The sequence below is a fragment of the Cynocephalus volans genome, chromosome 1 (assembly GCF_027409185.1).
Source record: "Cynocephalus volans isolate mCynVol1 chromosome 1, mCynVol1.pri, whole genome shotgun sequence".
NCBI lineage: Eukaryota > Metazoa > Chordata > Mammalia > Dermoptera > Cynocephalidae > Cynocephalus > Cynocephalus volans.
Genome location: NC_084460.1, coordinates 100431227 through 100450530, shown reverse-complemented (window position 1 = coordinate 100450530; position 19304 = coordinate 100431227). Strand labels below are relative to the sequence as shown.

General features: G+C 34.3%; 1 protein-coding gene across 1 annotated transcript in view; it reads right to left on the bottom strand.

Moving 5' to 3' along the window:
• NAALADL2 (N-acetylated alpha-linked acidic dipeptidase like 2) overlaps positions 1-19304 on the bottom strand; it is a 757732-nt gene that overhangs the window by 23335 nt on the left and 715093 nt on the right. Inside the window, exon 13 of the mRNA XM_063104553.1 lies at positions 14357-14555. Within this exon, the coding sequence (XP_062960623.1) occupies positions 14357-14555 (199 nt within the window). The remainder of the gene's footprint in view (positions 1-14356; positions 14556-19304) is intronic.

Below are 19304 nucleotides of genomic sequence, written 5' to 3'. Positions count from 1 at the left end.
TTAGAAAATGAGACCTAATATGATTAGCAACAAAAAAAAATTGGAGATATTTTAACTGGCACATTTGAAGGCTATTCCTTCCAAAAATATTTGGCTATGTTTCTTCCCATTTCACATTATTGCATAAAGAGCTGATTACTATTTGCATGTAATTATTTCTGGATAAGAAAGAGAAGACAAAGTGAATTTTTAGTCTACATTAGGATTAGCCAAATATAACCAGACAGATACAAACAGAATTTCTTCCCTAGACTATTTAGTCACTTAAAGTGCTTAACAAAAGTAATCTTACCTTATCAAATGTATTATTTGAGCTGAAAGCAAGAGAATCCCTCTTAGACAGCAGACTCATTCTGTTTACTTCATCGCTGCAACACCAACTCTTCCCTGAGTTTCCAGACTGCTTACTCTGTGGGTTTCAGACTTGCCAGCCTCCACAATCACATGAGCCAATTCCTTAAAATAATCTCTTTATTTATGTATCTATCTATAGATAGATAAAGTACTTTGAGAATTTCATGGAAATATTTGTATTATCTTTAATTGTATCTTTCCATGAACTTCTTGAAGTACTCTCGTATTGTTCTGTTTCTCTGGAGAATCCAGCCTGATACATGTATATTATTAAAATAACACATTGTCTCTGTCTTTCCATTTCTTCCATTACCTCTATAATCCTTTCTCCACACAGCAGTCAGAGATATATACATACATGTTGACTGATAGCTGGATTAATAGATAGACAGACAAACTGATAAAATTATGGTACCCTCTGCTTATAATCAGATTTTAAAAGCACTGAAAATAACATCTAACCCTCTCTCTATGGCCTCTAGGCCCTTGCCTAATTCTCAATCTCAAACCAAGTTATTCCACCACATCAATTTGGTCACCTTAAAGAAAATAAACATTTCTTTAAGACAATTTTGTAATTTGTAATTACATATATATTTGGTCTTTTGCCTATTCTCGGTTTCCTCCCAATGGAAGATAGAGTCTGCAAAGGTAGGGCTGATATTTATATTTTGAGCATTGCATTCTTAGTGCCTGGGATAGTTCTGCATATGGCAGACACTAAGTATTTGCTGAATTAATAGGTATAATGGAATTAGTAGTAATCCTAGATAAGTGTTTTGAAGAAGTGGCACCAGTTTCTAACTCACAAATAAGAAAAATAAGATTAAAACAAGAATCAGAGAAAAATCAAGAAACAAAATGTCACCCAAGCCATAGGCATTAATCTTACAGTCTAGGTTGAAGTAGTTGCAAAGTATTAAATATCTATTTTTTGTGAGATAAAATATATTCTACTATTCTTTACTGACTCAAGATAGAGTCATTTTATTCACACTCACCTTTTTAAAAATTTCTTTTTATTCTACTGTCTGTGAAGCTACTACAAAAGTCATCACAAATTTGGTTAAAAATAAAACTCAGAATGTCTGCAACCAGGTTTTATTGCTTAATCAAGTTTTGCCATTTACTATCTCTGGTAACTCTAGCAAAAAGATTTAATTTTCTGAGCTTCAGAGCCCTTACCTGCATAATGGGGAAAACATCTACTTGGATGAGTGAACTGACAGATCAGAAAAAGTGCATATAGAGCACCTGGGGAAAATATTAGATCTTCCATAAATACCATTGGCGAGTATGGTAGAGTAAAAGAAGAGAGAAGGCTTTGACGCAAGAAAACTCTGGGTAAAACTACCAGCTCCAATGATTCTTACATACGCTGTTGTGGAGACCAGCGATATGCATCAAGTATATTATATGCCCAGCATGTGATCATTATTTCATAAAAACATTATTATAGGCAATATCTTTGATTTTCTAACCTCTGCTTGTCAGAGGAATGTATTATAAATTGAACAGCCCCCGTGAAACCTGGTATGGGCTATTCCTTCACCGCTGCAACCACCCATTGTGGCACAAGGCAGAGCCCCGTTCTTTTAAGATCTGGGGAAAACATCATCAAGCAACAAGGAAGTTTTTCTGGCAAAGTAGTCATCAAATATTTTTTTTTTCAAAGCACAGATAAGACTATACAACTTCTATCAGTCATCATGCAGGATTTGGAAGGCAGAAGAGGAAGCAAATCAGTATTCTTCAGTAGTGGTTGCAGGCAGACAGGTAGGCAGATGGCAGGAGATTCATGAAATTTCTCAGAGAGCTCCTGGAAATTGCCTGTTGAGAGTTGCAGGCAGCTGGTACTATCACTGAAAGTTTTCTTTCATTCTAGTAGTTCTTGATTCCATGAAACTTAGCCAAAGCTTCCTTAGCCTTTATATCTCCATCAATTTCAATGTACATACAAACTTCTAATTCTGTCTATTAAAACTATTCCTTCTTTGAATACCTAGATTGCCTTCTGGTTTTTCTCACTGAAACTTGTCTGATAAGCTTGTCAGGGAAATACTAGAACCCCACCATATGCAAAGGTTTGTTGGCATTTTTATTATTACATCAATTATATATTAAATTCTATATTATATTTAGTCCAAAGTATAGACTATGGGGTGAGTACTTTCCATTTCATCCTTTATTGCCCTTATAAGTTTCCAAGTTGACGTCATCTGAATATGGTTAAAAATTCACAGACCATTTTGTTTTTCATCAGTTGGAAATTTTGTAGTCTTGTGCCCTTAGTAAGCAGACTGGATAAACAGCATAACCAAGAGTAATGGTTGGTAAACCATGAAGGAAGGCCCTTGAGGTGAGCATGGAGAAGGGCGGGAGCGGGCACATTTGGGTTCTTTCTTCCTCACCTAGAGTAGCTCATGGAAGATTTAATTTGAACAAAGAATCCCACTGGAGATGGGATATGGTAATAAATACGTGCTTTACAGAATCATGCCTATTGGCTCTCGGTCCTTTCCATGTGTATCATTCCAATATGTCTTACCTGCTCCATAATTTTTTGTGTGGTACAAAGATCTACTTTCTTATTATGAAAAGAAAATGTTGCTATTAATAATCTGCCTATTGTCATGTGCAAAATGATTCCTGAGAATTTGATCTACTAAACATACTCATATGATCAATACAGCAATCAAGTATATCAGTTTCATTATGTAGCAAAATGAGGTGTTAGGTGTTTCAGTGGGTACAAAGAAGATATTAAGCATGATCCTTTCTCTTAATTCTCTTTGGATCATATTAATTCTGTGAGATAGTTATGCACACGAAAATGCTAAAATATATTGTACTGATGAGAGATAAAAATAGAAGGTAAAGGAGAGAGAAACAAATGCTAAAATGTTTAACATGGTTTCATGACAGATATGATTTTTCTTCCCTCATCGAAATCATTATTCCTCTGAAATGAATTTTTAAAAGAAATCAGAAGTCAATTCATATTAGTTCTAAATACTTCCTCAAGTAATATTTCTATCATCTTAGAGATCCACCAGTTTATCTTTTCTTACTTAATTGACTAAAATAATCAATGTCATGCAAGTTAAATGACTTTTTTTCAGATAACTTGACCAGTGGCTCTTTGGGTCTTAAGCATACATTTCTAAATTCCCAGTGTAGTGATTCCTCTTCTATACTACACTGTTATTTATGTAGAAAACTCTTTTAACTATAATATATGAGATTTAGCAGACAAATGCCACTCCCCTTTTAATTACATCTAAGATTTATGGAAACATGAAGGGATAGGCAATATTTTAGGACAAGAAAGTTTATAGATTCAGGACAATAGGGTGTATCTTCTTTTTCAGACATAAGGATAGATTTGGTACCTTGCAGATGCATTTTTGCAACCATCAGCATTAAGACATAATTCTGAAAATAGGAAAATTGAACCTATACAATATTTGGCTACATTAATACCAAAAGTAACCTAAATTTATTGGTGACTTCTGAGAAAACTAAAGATAATTTGGGTCGAATGTGTACAGCATTGTTTAGTAGAAAGAACAATGGTTTTATGGAAAGCAAAGCAGGTTCAAATCTCATTTCTGCCACAGATTAACTTTTTCTAAGCCTTAATTTTCTTTTCTTTATAAAGGAAATAATAAAACCAATCTGAAAAATGTACAGCTTAGTGCCTAAAACACAGTAAATACTCCTCTGTGACAAGTATTGTTATTATTATTAGTCATAACTGTTAAATGCACCATCAAATCACAACTCACCCTCAAACAGGTGAGGTGTCTTGACTTGAAAATATGACAAGAGTCATTTTTTCTCACTTTAAATGGAAAGAAACCTCAAACTTGAAAGACATATTTTTATAAAGTCCAAACAGTTGTACATACATAGATTTCTATTTTGATAGTAACAGACCAGATCTCAGCTTAATTAGCCTTATAAAGTAATGTTGGGAAAATGGAACAATTTGGTCAGGCTCCCCTCACCTTGGAGCCAGTTCAGGGTTGTTCGGTAAACATTTGTGCATGGAGGTGGAGTAAGTGCACCTGCATGGTAGTGCCGCTTTGGCTGGTGTTTTACTGACTTGAGTGCCCACCCTGCACAGCCATGTTTTTCCAGACCTGCAGCTTCCAAGGACAGTGTGGCCAGTTACCTAGCTTACAGACCTGAGTGAAGGGGTCTGGTGACCCAGCCTGGCATGGAGGGGCCTGGGGACCCAGCCTGGCATGTGAAGGGTTTGTGACCCAGTCTGTGAATGGGCTTAAGGGGTCTGAGAGCTCCAGACCCAGCCCTAGCTCGACAATCAGCCCAGTTGGTACAGGATTACCGGCAGGTAAAAGAACCGTGACAAATAGCATGGTCGCCTAGCCTTACAATGGGCGTCATGAACAAGATTAAGAGCTAGACAATTGGTGCTGTGAGTATTCCAGGCCTTAGCAGTAACCTATGTCATAGCCAGACAAGTAATCATTGTCAACTGAAATTTTTTAAACAAGTGTTTAAATGTCTAATCAAATTGCATGTGAATATTATCTGTCACATGGGCTACAATCTTTGTTTTAATATGAATAAAACGAATGATTGAAAAAAAAACGAGGCTCGAATTTCAGTATATTAATTTGGTTTCTCTAAAATTTGGGAGCTTTTATTTTCTCCTTTTAAAAGTCGAAACTTTTAAAATATGAAAGGAATATGTAATTATAAAGCTAATATATGTATTTACTCTTAAAAGGGTAAAAGGGAATGTATGTAATGATCAGTATTATAAAGATTTTGTATAATAGCCAGGTCTTCAACCCTCTTGGAAATTTTATATTGTGTAGATTATAAAATTCTGTATTCATACATAGATTCTTTTATGCAAGTAGTCACTATTAAAAATGTTTTAAAAGCATTATAGTAATTCTTAATCACTAGTTATTTTTTCATGGTCTAAAGAAATCAGAAGCACTGCTGATAGAATTAATGACAAGAGAAACAATGGTGGGATTTTAGTTCTATTCAGACCACCCACACCTCGCTAAAAGAAAAAGTACAACCCGAACAAAGTAGTTATTATCCCAATCAAACACTGAACATGAGGTTCTATTAGTACTTATATAACTAACTCTAATTAAAACACCATGAAAACTGTATAATGAGAATCACTGCTATTCGGAAATAACAGTTTTGGGGGGTTCTCTTTAGTTCTTAAAATCAAATGTATGTACTGAATATGTAACTGGAAACCAGATCATAGTGTATCTTAGAAATGTGTTTTTTAATAGATCTGTCTAATGTCATTGCTTGCTGAAATGTAAACTAGATCTAACATCTTTCAAAAGCAAATTTTGGAGAGCTTATGTATTTGAAAATTACTTAGAATGTATCGCTTGCTTTGTTTATTCTTGGTTCCAGGCCAAGTATCTTGACATTTACGTTGTTATTTTCCTGCATTCAAAGATGGTAACAAAAAATTGTCTTGGCTTGAATTAGCTTGAGGTGGTCCTCTGAACTTCCACAAGGTCATTCTGGCTATCATGAAAAGAACTTCCTTCATTATGAACCTGCCGCTGCCATCTTTCATAAGGACACAAAGCCAGAGACACATGCACGCATGTACAGGCGTATCCACATACATATGTAGCTGAAATATATATTTAGAAAGAACAATAAGACAATGTTGCAGTATAATCAGTAGTTTTCTTTTAAAGATAATAATGAGCCTTTAATTCATTGTTAATGGTGGTGCTCAAGGATGACCACTCTCCTGGAGAGTCCTGTTTCTACCTAGCAGCCGGTGTTAGACACTGGCTCATGTTTGCTTCCTCCTCAGTTTCCCAAACCCTTCAGATCAAACCATTGCAATACAAATGCAGTGGTGGATCTCTGATTATCTTCCCAAAACCACACCAAATTTTCTATCCTTTGGTAAAATTCCCTGTAATCCCACCTAACCACAGTTAGTAGCACAGCAAACTGTGTGTGTGCACATTATGTGCGTGCTGCATGTGTGCACATCAGAACAGGGAGAAAGAGAAACTCTTACTAGCTTTTGCTGTTTAACTACTGTCACTTTAAATGTGTAGAGAGACTAAAGATGGGATTTTATGCAGGTATTCTACCTCAATGTATGAATGTGAGGTCACTTAAAAATTTTTTCTATTGTAACATAGTTGATTGCAAATATATGTGGGGTAAAAAATTGAATATTAGTACCTGTGGGCAATATGTGATGCTCAAATCAGGATAATTAGTATATTTAACATTATACAATGTAATATTTCATGGCCCTTTACCAGTTCCTCTTTTACTTTCCCCTCCCCTTCTCTCTTTCCCACTTCTGGTAATCTCAGTTTTGTTCTCTCCTTTCGAAAGTTCAGCATATTGTTGTGATTGTTGTATCTTTCTTTCTTTCCTTCCTTCTTTCCTTCCTTCCTTCTTCCTTCCTTCCTTCCTTCCTTCCTTCCTTCCTTCCTTCCTTCCTTCCTTCCTTCCTTCCTTCCTTCCCTCCCTCCCTCCCTCCCTCTCTCCTTTCTTTCTTTCTTTCTTCTTTCTTTCTCTTTCTCTTTCTCTCTTTCTTTCTCTCTCTCTCTCTTTTTTCTCAGATCTCACTTATGAGTGAGGGCATGTAGTATTTCTCTGTCATGTTGATACAACTTGCACTCCTATATTAGAGTTGCATATTCATATTAATTAGAAAACCTTTGTTAATATTTTTGCTAAAAGTAGTTTTGAAATTCCATGGTTTTCTATTTGTATAATAAAAGTTAAAAATCAGAAATCTTTCTATGTCTCTGCAGTTTACTCCAGTCACTTTAAATTAAAGAGATGGTAATAATTAGTACTCTCCCATTTTTGTAGGCTGGTATTTGGGTGAGAGAAGAAAGGAGATAATAAAGACATAACAGCACCCTCAAAAACTCATGGCTTTAAACACTGAAGTAATTTGTGACAGGGCCAGGAGTCTCGCTGAAATCTGCTGAAATAAACGAGGCTGAATGCATATTCACAAGATATTAAATTTCAACCACAAAAATGGTTGGTGCCAAAATCTAAAAAGTGGTTCAAATTCTAAACCTTAAAACATGTGGAAGAATCTGCCCCAGAAGACCATGATGCTTACAACCATGTTTCCTGAACACCTAAAGAAAATGTTTTGAGAGAAAGCTTTTCTACTGAAAAAGGGTCTATCATTTAGAGTGCCCAGATTTATTTTGGAAGTTAATGCTATTTAGGTATTTTATTTATTCTTTTTTAAAAACTGCATATTTAATTTGATTCATCCCCCAAACTCTATTTTCTATGGGATGATGTAACCCCCCCAACTGGCAAGCAATTAACAGATGTTTATTAAAGGGAGAAACTATGTATTGAAAATTAAAAATGAAAGAAATACTTCACTGCAGTGATCCTTGGGAAAAGGAACTTGTTTTTAAATGTTTCTCCTTTGGTCAAGAGTGATATGGGGAAGAGGTTTTGGAAATGAGAACACTATTGGAGTCTAAAGTAGAAACAGCAGAATACATAAAAATTATTTCTATTTTGTAGCACCTGTACAGAACTCTATTGTATAAATTATCTTATCACATTTTATCCTAATTTTATTTATTTTTGTCCTAATATTAATAGACCTTTTAGATTTTCTATTTTAGATATGAGAAACTGATACTCAGATGCTAACTAGCTTTCTACAGGTCATCCAAGAAGTAAAGGACAAATTTTTGCACTCTAGCATCCTCCCACTTTTATAAATCTCAAGTCCAGTGCTCTTCCTACAATATTATCATTACATGGTGTTCTTAATTCTGAACACTATTCTACTGTGAACAAGTGAGATGCTGATAGCAAAAGGCAATATTAAAAGTATACTGTATGATAAAAGGACAAAGGCATTTTAACAAAGATTAGTATTTTAACAGCAATGCTGGAACAACAGGATGTCCAAACGCAAAAAAAAAAAAAAAAAAAATCTAGACACTCTCCTTATACCTTTCACAAACGTTAATTCAAAGTGGATCATAGACCTACATGCAGAACACAAAACTATAAAACTCTTGAGAGATAACAAAGAAAACCTAGGTATTTTGGACTTGACAATAACTTTTTAGATATAACACAAAAGCACAGTACATAAAAAAATTGGTAAGCTGAATTTTATTAAAATCAAAACTTCTGCTCTGTAAAGACATTCTTAAGAGTATGAAAAGACAAGCCACAGAAAATCTAGCAAAACACATATTTGGTAGAGGACGGGTATTCAAAATATAAAAAGAATGCTTAAACCTCTACAATAAAAAACCAAACAATTCAATTTTAAAAATGGGCAGAAGATTTGAACAGATACCTCACCAAAGAAAATATACACATGGAAAATAAGCATATGACAAGATGCTCAATGTCACATGTCATTAGGGAATTTCAAATTCAAACAATAATGACATATCAACATACACCTATTAGAACAGCTGAAATTCAAAACACTGACAGTAAAAAATGCTTGTAAGGATGTAGAGCAACAGAAAGTCTCATTCATTGTTGGTGGAAATGCTAAATGGCACAGCCACCTCGGAAGACAGTTTGGCAGTTTCTTACAAAGCCAGACAGGGCTGGATGGTTAGCTCAGTTGGTTAGAGCACTGCTTTGTAACAGGTCATGGGTTCAGATCCCTGTACCAGCCAACCACCAAAGCCAAACATAGACTTACTATATGATCCAGCAATTGTGCTCTTTGGTATTTATCCAAATGAACTGAAATGTACGTCCACACAAAAACCTGCACACAAATGCATATAGCAGCTTTATTCATAACTGCCAAAACTTGAATGCAACGAAAATGTCCTTCAATAGATGAACAGATAAACAAACTATGGTTCATCCATACAACATAATATCATTCAGTGATAAAAAGAAATGAACATGGAGGAAAGCATATTGCAAAGTGAAAAAAGCCAATCTGAACAGGCTGCATGCTGTACTATTCCAATTATATGATATTCTCAAAAAGGCGAAGGTACGGAGACAGTAAAAAGATCAGTGGTTGCTCAGTGCTGAGGAGAGAGGGATAAATAGGAGGAGCACAAGAGATTTTTAAGGTAGTAAAATTATTCTGTATGTATCGTTTTATTGTTTTATCTGTATGTATCGATTTCTGTATGTACCATTCTGTAATGGTGGATTCACATCATTAAACCTTTGTCAAAGTCTACAGAATGTAAAACCTAAAGAGTAAACCCTAATATAAACTAGGGACTTTACTTAATAATAATATGTCACTATTGGCTCATTCTAACAAATTTACCACACTAATGCAAGATGTTAATGAAAAGGGTAACTGTGTCGGGGGGGGAGTCGGGGAGGTAATGAGGGGTTACATGAGAACTCTCTATACTTTCTGCCAAATTTTTCTCTAACCCTAAACCTGCTCTAAAAATAAAGTCTATCAATTTTTCTTAAGAAAAATATATTGAAATGGGAAATGCACATGTTCACCAGGTCAGACTCCTAACCTTGCCTTCGCAGAATAACAACTAGGGAGTTGAAAGGAATCCTACAACAAAACATGGATGCTAAGAGAGCTCCTCTCCAGACACACCTGGTCTCCAAGAGTGGCACAGCAGAATCACAGTATCAGAATGAGTGACATGGAAGACTCAGAATCTTAACAAAATACATAATCCCCTGCCTACTCAGGGGTAATGAGTCAAATTTTACATTGCTGGATTTGATAATAGCAATACTTTTGTGATGCTTTGTAACTTTCAACATACTTTTGCTTACGTGGTCCCTGATCATGTATGTTGTTTCACCTGCTCCCCACTGCTGACCAAGCTCAGTACTTCTGGAGCTCTCTGCAGATTTTTTTATTTATGCCATCACAGTCTGTCACTGTGCTCTTTCCCTCTCCTCTTACTCAGGATTAGAAGAAGTCTCCTTGATGATAGAGGTTGTGAGGTTTAATAATGTTAAGTGTCCATTGAATTAAAGTCTTAGATCTAGAAAGGACTTTAGAAATTATCTTTATTAACAGATTTTCATATAATTACATGGAGACACTGAGTGCTTTACCTAACTGGCTGGAGAAATGGAACAGAGTAGGTTCTTTCTGCTCTTCAACCTTGCTTCACTCACCCAGCCCTAAATTATCCTAAAAACAACCTGAAATAAGATTCTCACAGCCACTCAATCCCTAAATTACTAAATTCTTCCTCAGCATCATCTCCCAGATCTGCTCTTTGCTCTGCCTTCCTGACACCAACATATCAATTCATGGTCTTATGGCCCCATGCCTTTCTTACCCCCGTAGTCTTCCTGAAGGTTCTGCTCTCTCTTGACTCCAATCCACCCTATCTAAAGCACCAGATAACTCTTGCCAATAACACAGATTTCTACATGGCTTTTTATGTGTGTGAATAATAAAGCCCAAACCTTCCCACAGAACATTTAAGGGACTCCACAATTTAATTCCTACCTACATTTTCATAACCATGAACCCAATTACCATTCAAACTATTCTACTTTCTGTTCTTCCTTCCCCAGCACATCACACACAACCTCTCCTTTGTGTTCTTCTTCAAACTATCCTCTTGGAAATGCTCCTTAATTTAATGGGCATACTATATTCCCTCAAACCCAGGTAATTTTTTCTTTATTCTTATAGTCATTCCTGACTGCCACATGATAATACTTTCTCTCTTCACTGAATCTCAAAAAGCTCTTCTTGCCTATCACATTCGTTAGGCACTTTGCATAAGTATTCTGCATCTTTACTTGATTTATGATTTATATATTTTACTTCTTGAATTAAATTATGCTTCTTGAAGGTAGGGATCTTATGTTGCCAGTTTCTAGCAGGATTGCACAGAGCAGTGTTCAATGAAGTTTTATTTATGAGAATTGCAGTCAGCTTTAGATGCAGCATCATAGGATTCAAAATCTGTGAATCTTTCAGGCCAAATTATGGGAATATTTCCTTTGCATATTCCAAAAATAATGTATGTCAATGTTTAGTGCCACTTTTGTTGAGGCAGTGTCCTTTGGGACATGATCCAAATACCAAATGCAATATTTAGCTTTATACAGTAAACTGTCAACAACTTACTTAAAAAGAAAATTGCTTTTGACTTCCTTCTTGTATATTTGATGAGAATTCTCATAACACCAACATTATGGAGAGTAAGATTCTTATGTGAATGACATCTCTAAAGGCTGTTTGACATTAAAAACATTGAACACTGTTTACCAAATATTCTTTTGTACAATGTAATTAACAATTTTATCTCTTCTCTATGTAATTATAGTTATAAATAGTCAATCCACCTTTTATCTTTTTAAACTTCATATCATCCTTTCACAGCTAAATTTTTACTTTGCACATCTCCCCCATAAAGGATGTACTCACAAGGATTGAGAGTAGAAATTCTATTGTGATTTTGAAATTTATGCATCAACAATTTTTAGAAATGTGAATTCTCTACCAAGAAAAGAATCACTCAATAGGATGATTTGTCATATATCTCATAAATGAAGTACAAATTGGTGACAATCCTGGAGAAAAGGTCATGTAAATACATCAAAACAAAGCTATTTAATCTATTTACACTGTTCCACAGTTTGGGGTGTGTGTGTGTGTGTGTGTGTGTGTGTGTGTGTCTATACACATAGAGAAAGAGAGAGAGAGTATGCTAAGGAAAATAATGGCAGACATGTATCCCTTCAATAACTACGGTAATGTTTTAGTACAATGCCAAACCATAAGCTTTTTGTAACATGAGTTAGAACACTATTGTAATCAACATTTTGAGGCTTGTACAACTGGAATACCAGGTATGCTGTAATCATATTATTAACAGGAAGAAAATCACTAGTTTAATCATTGTTAACTCGGAGAAGACAAATATTTACTGTTCTACTCAAAATGTATCATAAAGTAAACTGAGTTAAGAAGTATAATTGAAGGCGTAATAAAATGTTTACTAGGTGCATAACTCAGACCATAGAGGGGATTTCAATATCTAGTGCAAGTGCCAAAAATGCAAATGGGGAAAGTTTACTATATTATATGCAAAGTTATATTCTTAATATATGATTTATATTAATTTCTAAAATTTTGTTAAATTATAAGAAAAGGAAATGGAATAGTTTACTATTATATTTATTGCTAAATATACTCTAAAACATATTTTATGTATCTGATGAAGACTTTTTAATCTTGCTGGATTTAATAATATGGTTTGAATTTTCTCTTTAGTGATTACTACATCTACCATTACTATATTTTACTTTACTAGCTTGTTCATTCTGTTTCCCCATTTCCACCACCAGAATATACCTCATCAGGGCAAATGTTTTTAACTTGAGGTGACTGCTATGTCTCTAATGCCTAATAAAATACATGGAGCATAAAAAGTGCTTTTAAAAATATCCATTGTAATAACTGAATATTTTCCAAAGTCTTATGATATAGTCATAGAATTAGAAGAAATGATATAAAATATGGCTTTTAAGTGTGATTTGAATATAAAATCATAAAGGTAAATCACCAAATATCAGAAGTGGAAAAGATCTCATTATAAAAACGTCTCATTCCATCATCTCATTTTGTAGATGTAGAAATGAAGGTGTGGAGAGATTAAGTGACTTGTCAGATTATAGAACTTTTGTTCTAAAAAGCACCTTCAGTCTTATGTAATCCAAATATTCAGGTGCACAGGGCTACCCAGCCTATGCTTTAATATCTTCTATGATAGTGCCTTCACTGACTTATAAAAGCATCACATTTAGACTTTTTTTTTTTTTGGCATATGACTTGTATGGGGATCTAAACCCTTGTGTTACAACAACATGCTCTAACCAACTGAGCCAACTGTCCAGCCCACATTCAGTCTTTTAAGAACACTATTTGTAGAAACTTCTTTCTCATATTTAAGTAAGATTTCCATACCTATGCATCAATTCTGTAGCTTTAGTTATATCCTTTGTTCATACAGAGTATGTCCAGTCCAGGGTTTATCATGAGAAAGGCAGAAGACAAAGAGGTGTTGGAGGAAAAATGAGACAGGACGACTGTTTAGCCCAAAACTCTCATTCATAAGGGGCCACAAATTTAGACCTTCACACTACATTAAAATTTTACACACACACACACACACACACACACACACATAATATATATACACACACACAGATATATACATATATACATGTACATATATATTAAGTTGTCAAACATACACACACTATATACACACATATTATACAGAAGGGTGTGTGTATTTATATTTATGTCTTATAAAAGAATAAGTTAAATAAAAACTTTTAAAATATGCTGTAACTTTTAAGCTCCATTTTCCCTTTGTTTATATTCTACTATACCAGGAACTTCAAAACCAAAACCAAAACCATGCTGTACTCGTCTCATCCTGTAAGAGTCCAAATCTAATCCCTCTTTCATATGATGATTTTTAAAATGTTTTCAGAAAACATTCAGTTGTGACCCTCCAATCAAATATACCTAACTCTTTGATTGTTTCAAGATCCATCTAAATTTCACTCTCCCCTGACTATTAAACTTATTCAAATCCCTCATAAAATGTAATTTCTAGAATTAAACACAAAACTCTAGATATGTTCTTATTAGAACAGAATAGCAGGGGCCTATCTCTTGATCCACTCAAGAAAGCATATTTCTCTCAGTGCAAACTATAACTCCATTTTCTTTTTAAGAAATATCTCATTTGACTCACACTGAAATTAATGTAAAAAAATTCTTAGTCATTTTCTATATGCTACGGCTAAACAGAGTTTCCTTTATTCTATACTTATGCAATTGAAATTTGTTTTGGGGGAGGGGGATGGTTCTCAAATTGTAGACATAATAACTGCTTTAAAGTTTCTTTTTAAATAGTGTTATGTTCACAGAAGGTACCGTATTCTGAAAATTAAACACAAACATGTGATTAAGGGCAAAATAATATAAATTTAGAGACACATATCCCACCTGTAAAAACCTGGTGGCACTTGCTGCACCAGGAAGCTTTTCTCCATGTCTTGGAGAATGTCATTCAGCATTCGCACACGGATGGGGGCTCTCTCCTTGGGATCATTAGCGGGTCGCATCTCATCTGACTGAAATAGTTCTGCACTCTCCCGCAGGCGAGATGCCATGGCTAGCAGTTGACGAGTGTCGGGTTGATCACCTGGTGAAGATAAATGAGCTCATCTCAGAAGAGACACTCTCGAAGGAGCCAAAAAAGCATTTTACAATCATAAGTTATAAACCAGACGATTCACTGAAGACAGAGGAGATTGTCATCGACAGTTTTCTTCTTTCTGTCACATGACAAAAATAAGGGTATATGTATTTGAATCTTGCCTGTCACAGGAAAAAGATTCAACATCAATTAAACTTCGATAATGTATTCATCGTGCCAAAATTATTCTAATAAACTTTTTATATTCTACTAAATTAAGTTTATTACCACTACTAATAGTAACAGTAAATAGGTACTGATTGCTAAATTTCAGGCACTGTGTTGAGCATTTTACATATCTAACTCATTTAATATTTACCAAACCTTGTATTGTCATGTCCATTTCATAGAATCCGAGAATTAAGGTAAGCAAATTGTCATGGGTCAGCAAGGAAGTAAATAGTAGGCTAGAATTAGAAGGCTAATCTTTCTGACTCGAAAATTCATGCTCCCATGGAATAACCTTTACTTCAGAAGGAAAAAATGTAAAGGAACTATCTTATTTCTGAGAACATGAGATATGTTACTATATGTTGTTATGTGTCTATTGGGCTCTTTTTTCTTTACTAGAAATTTCCTGTAATTTGAAGTTGACATGCACATTCGACTAAAAAGTAAGTTGAAAACTCTCCTACACAGTGTTTGTATTGTTCTATTTTCCTTTCTAGATGATTAGTATTTTTGTTTCTTTTCCATTTTTTTAAATAACTTACTGAAAGTTATTCTGATATGAATGGTAACAAATGGTCCACTGGACATTCTTTTGACTAAGAGAAGGGCAATAATAGTACAGTGGACCCAGGGACCCTAGAGCCAGTTCACCTGTGTTCAAATCTGTGCTCTACCACTTAGTGTCTGTGTGATATTGGTAAAGTTACTGAGACTCAGTGTCCTTACCCATAAAATAAATGTAATAATAGAAACTACTTCATAGATATATTGTGAGGATCAAATGATTAGTACATATGAAGTATTTCCCTTCAGGTAAGCGGTTCCCAGCTGATATGATTTGAGACCTTGTTTAAAAACCATTCTTTTTTCATACCATGAGAAGAGCATTCCTTCAAAATCTTCTTCCAGATATCCCACCCTTAGATTCAGTCTTTGAAATAACAGTTACTGGTGTCATCCTCAGGAGACTAGGAACATCTAACTCAAACAAGGTCAGCACATCAATACAGAGACTTACTTCAAGTCAAGGTAATGAATGAATGTGAACCTGGAAAATCTAAGTTGGCAGTCCTGAGAGCATGACATCGAGCCAGGCAGATGGAGGGATGAAAGGAAGCCTTGCAGGCCTTCACTAGGGGGAGTTTTAGGCAAAAGGGAAAGATCACAAAAGGACTCTCTGCAAGTGAAGTCCAAGGGTTACCAGTTCCTAAAATACCCAGTCTTTGTGAGAATGCAGATTCCCAGACCTGCTGAATCTCTCTAGGGGCAGAGCCAAAAATTTTCCATTTCAACATGGTATTCAGACTATTCTATACTTCTTAAAATTTAAGAAATGCTGTAGAAAGGTAACATGCTAAGAAAAGAAAAACTAGGTTAGATGCATAGCTGCTGATGCATAAAATATGTCTGTCAATCACCAGCCTCTAATATAATGATCATTATTGCTTCTCACCTTTATTTGAAGACTGTTTTACATGTCAATTTATTTGGAGCCCAGCACAGTACTCATACTTAATTGTTTACTAAATAAACAAAGTAGGAAAAAGTATGCTTAGAAAAAAATTCAATAACAAAAGGAAATTTTGTAAAGGGATAAGTAGTTTTATAAGGGCTACAAAGAGATTCACAGTTTAGCCTACATGGAGTATTCTCAGAAAACATAATAAGTTTTGCTAATTTTATATTCCCACTAATCTAAAGACTGTGGTAGAAGGAGAAATCATACTTGAAGTTAATATGTAGCTCTCTGTTCATTCAAATTCACAATATGTATAAAATTAATTGTAGAAGTTCACAAGGTTTCAGAATTGGATGTTTTCAAAGTTCATTCCATATTCATCAATTATCTTGTTTGATTTCACAAAAAAAACTTGAGGTTGCAAGAGGAGGTATTTTTGTACATTTTGAAAATCTAGCCCCCAAATAACTTACTCAATGCCACTTTATGAAGATATGGCTTATCTTATTATGATAGTTGACCAAAGTTAATGTATAGAGAACTTAGAGGAAATATCTTTGCACAAAGAAAGAATAAGATGGATAAGGCACATTTAGATTATACTGGAATTGAAAGACTAAACAACAAAAAAAACAAGTTCAACATCCTTGAGAGTCTTCCATTTAAGAAAGAAAACTCTGTTCTGATCTAAGGTAGAGTACAGAATTGAAAACATTACTGCTGAATCAAGTGAGACAAATTGTACCATTCTACCTGTTTAGCTTTAAATGAATTTATCTTTCATGGTAGTGCATTTATAGGGAATTGACAGCTTTAGGAACTGGCTAGTTCCACAAAGAACCATGATAGTGGAAACCTGCCACCCACAATATACTGTGTATATTATTTCAAAGGTATGAGGTTACAAATTGAAAAGAAGCTCTATTTTCAATGTTCACTCAATAATTTTGATATATAAACGATGCTCTGAAGATTCCTAATAGGTTTTTCTCTGCCAATTAAAGCTTGTTTGTCCCTGTAAAAAAGACCCAGAAAGAAATGCTACCTTCTCTACTTAAGCTATTGTGACCCCAAATGATTGCTCCTCTGTGCTCCTTAGGATCCATGCTAGAATGTCAGCTCTGTGAGAGAGGAGATTTTTCTCTGTTTGTTTACTGCCGTTTCCCTAGCACCTAAAAGTGAGAGGAATATCATTTAATCAACAAATGATTGAATTATATATTTTTATTCTTACATCATAGCATCTAATATTTTCATCCTTATCTGCATTGTCTTTCCTTCTTGACTAAAAAGAACCCCACACAATCAGCAAATATGTTTTATCTGTCTTTGTATCCTTAAATTCTAGCATAATACTTGCTCTACAGTAGTCATTTATTAAAAATTTTGTTGAGTAATGATGAATTTTAAGATAATGTCATTTGAGATACATCATTATATTAAACAATGTCTATAAAATTATTCAGGGACATGTTTAGTGTGTAATAAGCATCAATAAATGCTATATCTTTTACTTTTCCTGCTAAAAGTCAATTATAGTTGCAAGAGAAAAGAAAAAATTAAAAAGAGAAGAGATTATTTTAGGATAATGATAAATTAAATTAAATTAAACAAAATTGAATTAAAATATGCCCTACAAATAATGCATAAAAACAGAATATATAAAATTTCACTCACAGCACAGTGAAATCAGAGAACAGAGAAATAATTGAAGTTGTTTATAGTTCATATTTAAAAACTAATGTGGCCATTTGACCAAAGAAAATTAACTGAAGACCAGAGATTTCTCTCAGAGAGGATTAATACAATTATCTCTGCTATGAACATGGAGTCTAAAGACCAAGGACTTAGTATCAAAATATAGATAAGAGCATGGCCTACTTAATTTCTATCAATGTGGTCTTAAATAAATTATTTAGTACTGCTATCCCTCAGGTTATTTCACAATCTAAGTGCGTAAATCACTATAAATACAAGTTACTATTACTAGAGTACACAAACTAAACACAACCCATTTTTCAAAGGCATGGAAAAAATACAATAGCTTTACTTACTGATGAGTTCCTTTGCAGAGATGTTGCACCTTACCACTTACCCAATCTGTGCCCCCACCCCAGCCCCAAGGATCACGCTTCTTTCCTTATGTATTTTAATAAGAATTCCCAATTTTAATTTGCAGTGCCTACGAATCTGGTGCCATTTTATTCTTTCCATGGGCTGGTATCTCAAACTTCTAAAGAGCAGGAAAGAAATAATATAAAGAGTAAAGGAATTAAGTAGCCAACTTTTAAAAATGATTCTTTTTTATCTTTGCTCCTGGTGAAAAGCCAACCATTAATTAATGGTATGGTAGAGATACTGATTTACCATAAATATTGAAAATCAAGCTTAATGTAATACAAAATAATTGAGACTTCCTATTGAAATTATCTTGATATTATTCAAGAGACAATTGCAATGTACTTTTAAATTTCAAACAGAAACAGTTTGCATTTGTTTTCTTTTTGCTCATCATTTCAAAGTAAAATACATGTATTAATTAAGTACTTATTGAGTCTTATTTTGTACATTATTCTGTACTTATTGGAAAAGAGGAAGACATGTAAGAATAAATCTCTAATCTTAAGTTCCTGATCTAGTTAGAAATGTATATAGTATATAACATGTCTAAAATACAATAAATGTCTCATAAAATAAATGCTGATGAGGGTGACCATATACGAATGTTCTCAGTAGAACTCAGGGAAGAAGTGAAATTAGAGACATCAGGAAGTTGTCTAAAAATCAAGGCATCTCACATGAGCTCTTGGAAGTTCTGGAACTTTACCTACAAAAAGCTGTTGAGAGAGGGTGTTTCATCTGTAAACAAGAATATTGATATTTTCCCTTCTTCTGACCTTCTAAAGGATAAATCTACCTCTAATCCAAGCCCTTCCATTTTTCTAGCTTGTTATGGAGAGGATAGAACTGTATATTGAAGAAGTAATGTTAATTGAAGAGGTGGAAGAAAGAAAGAAAGAAGGAAAGGAGGGTGGGAGAGATGCTAATCAATGGATATTGAGATT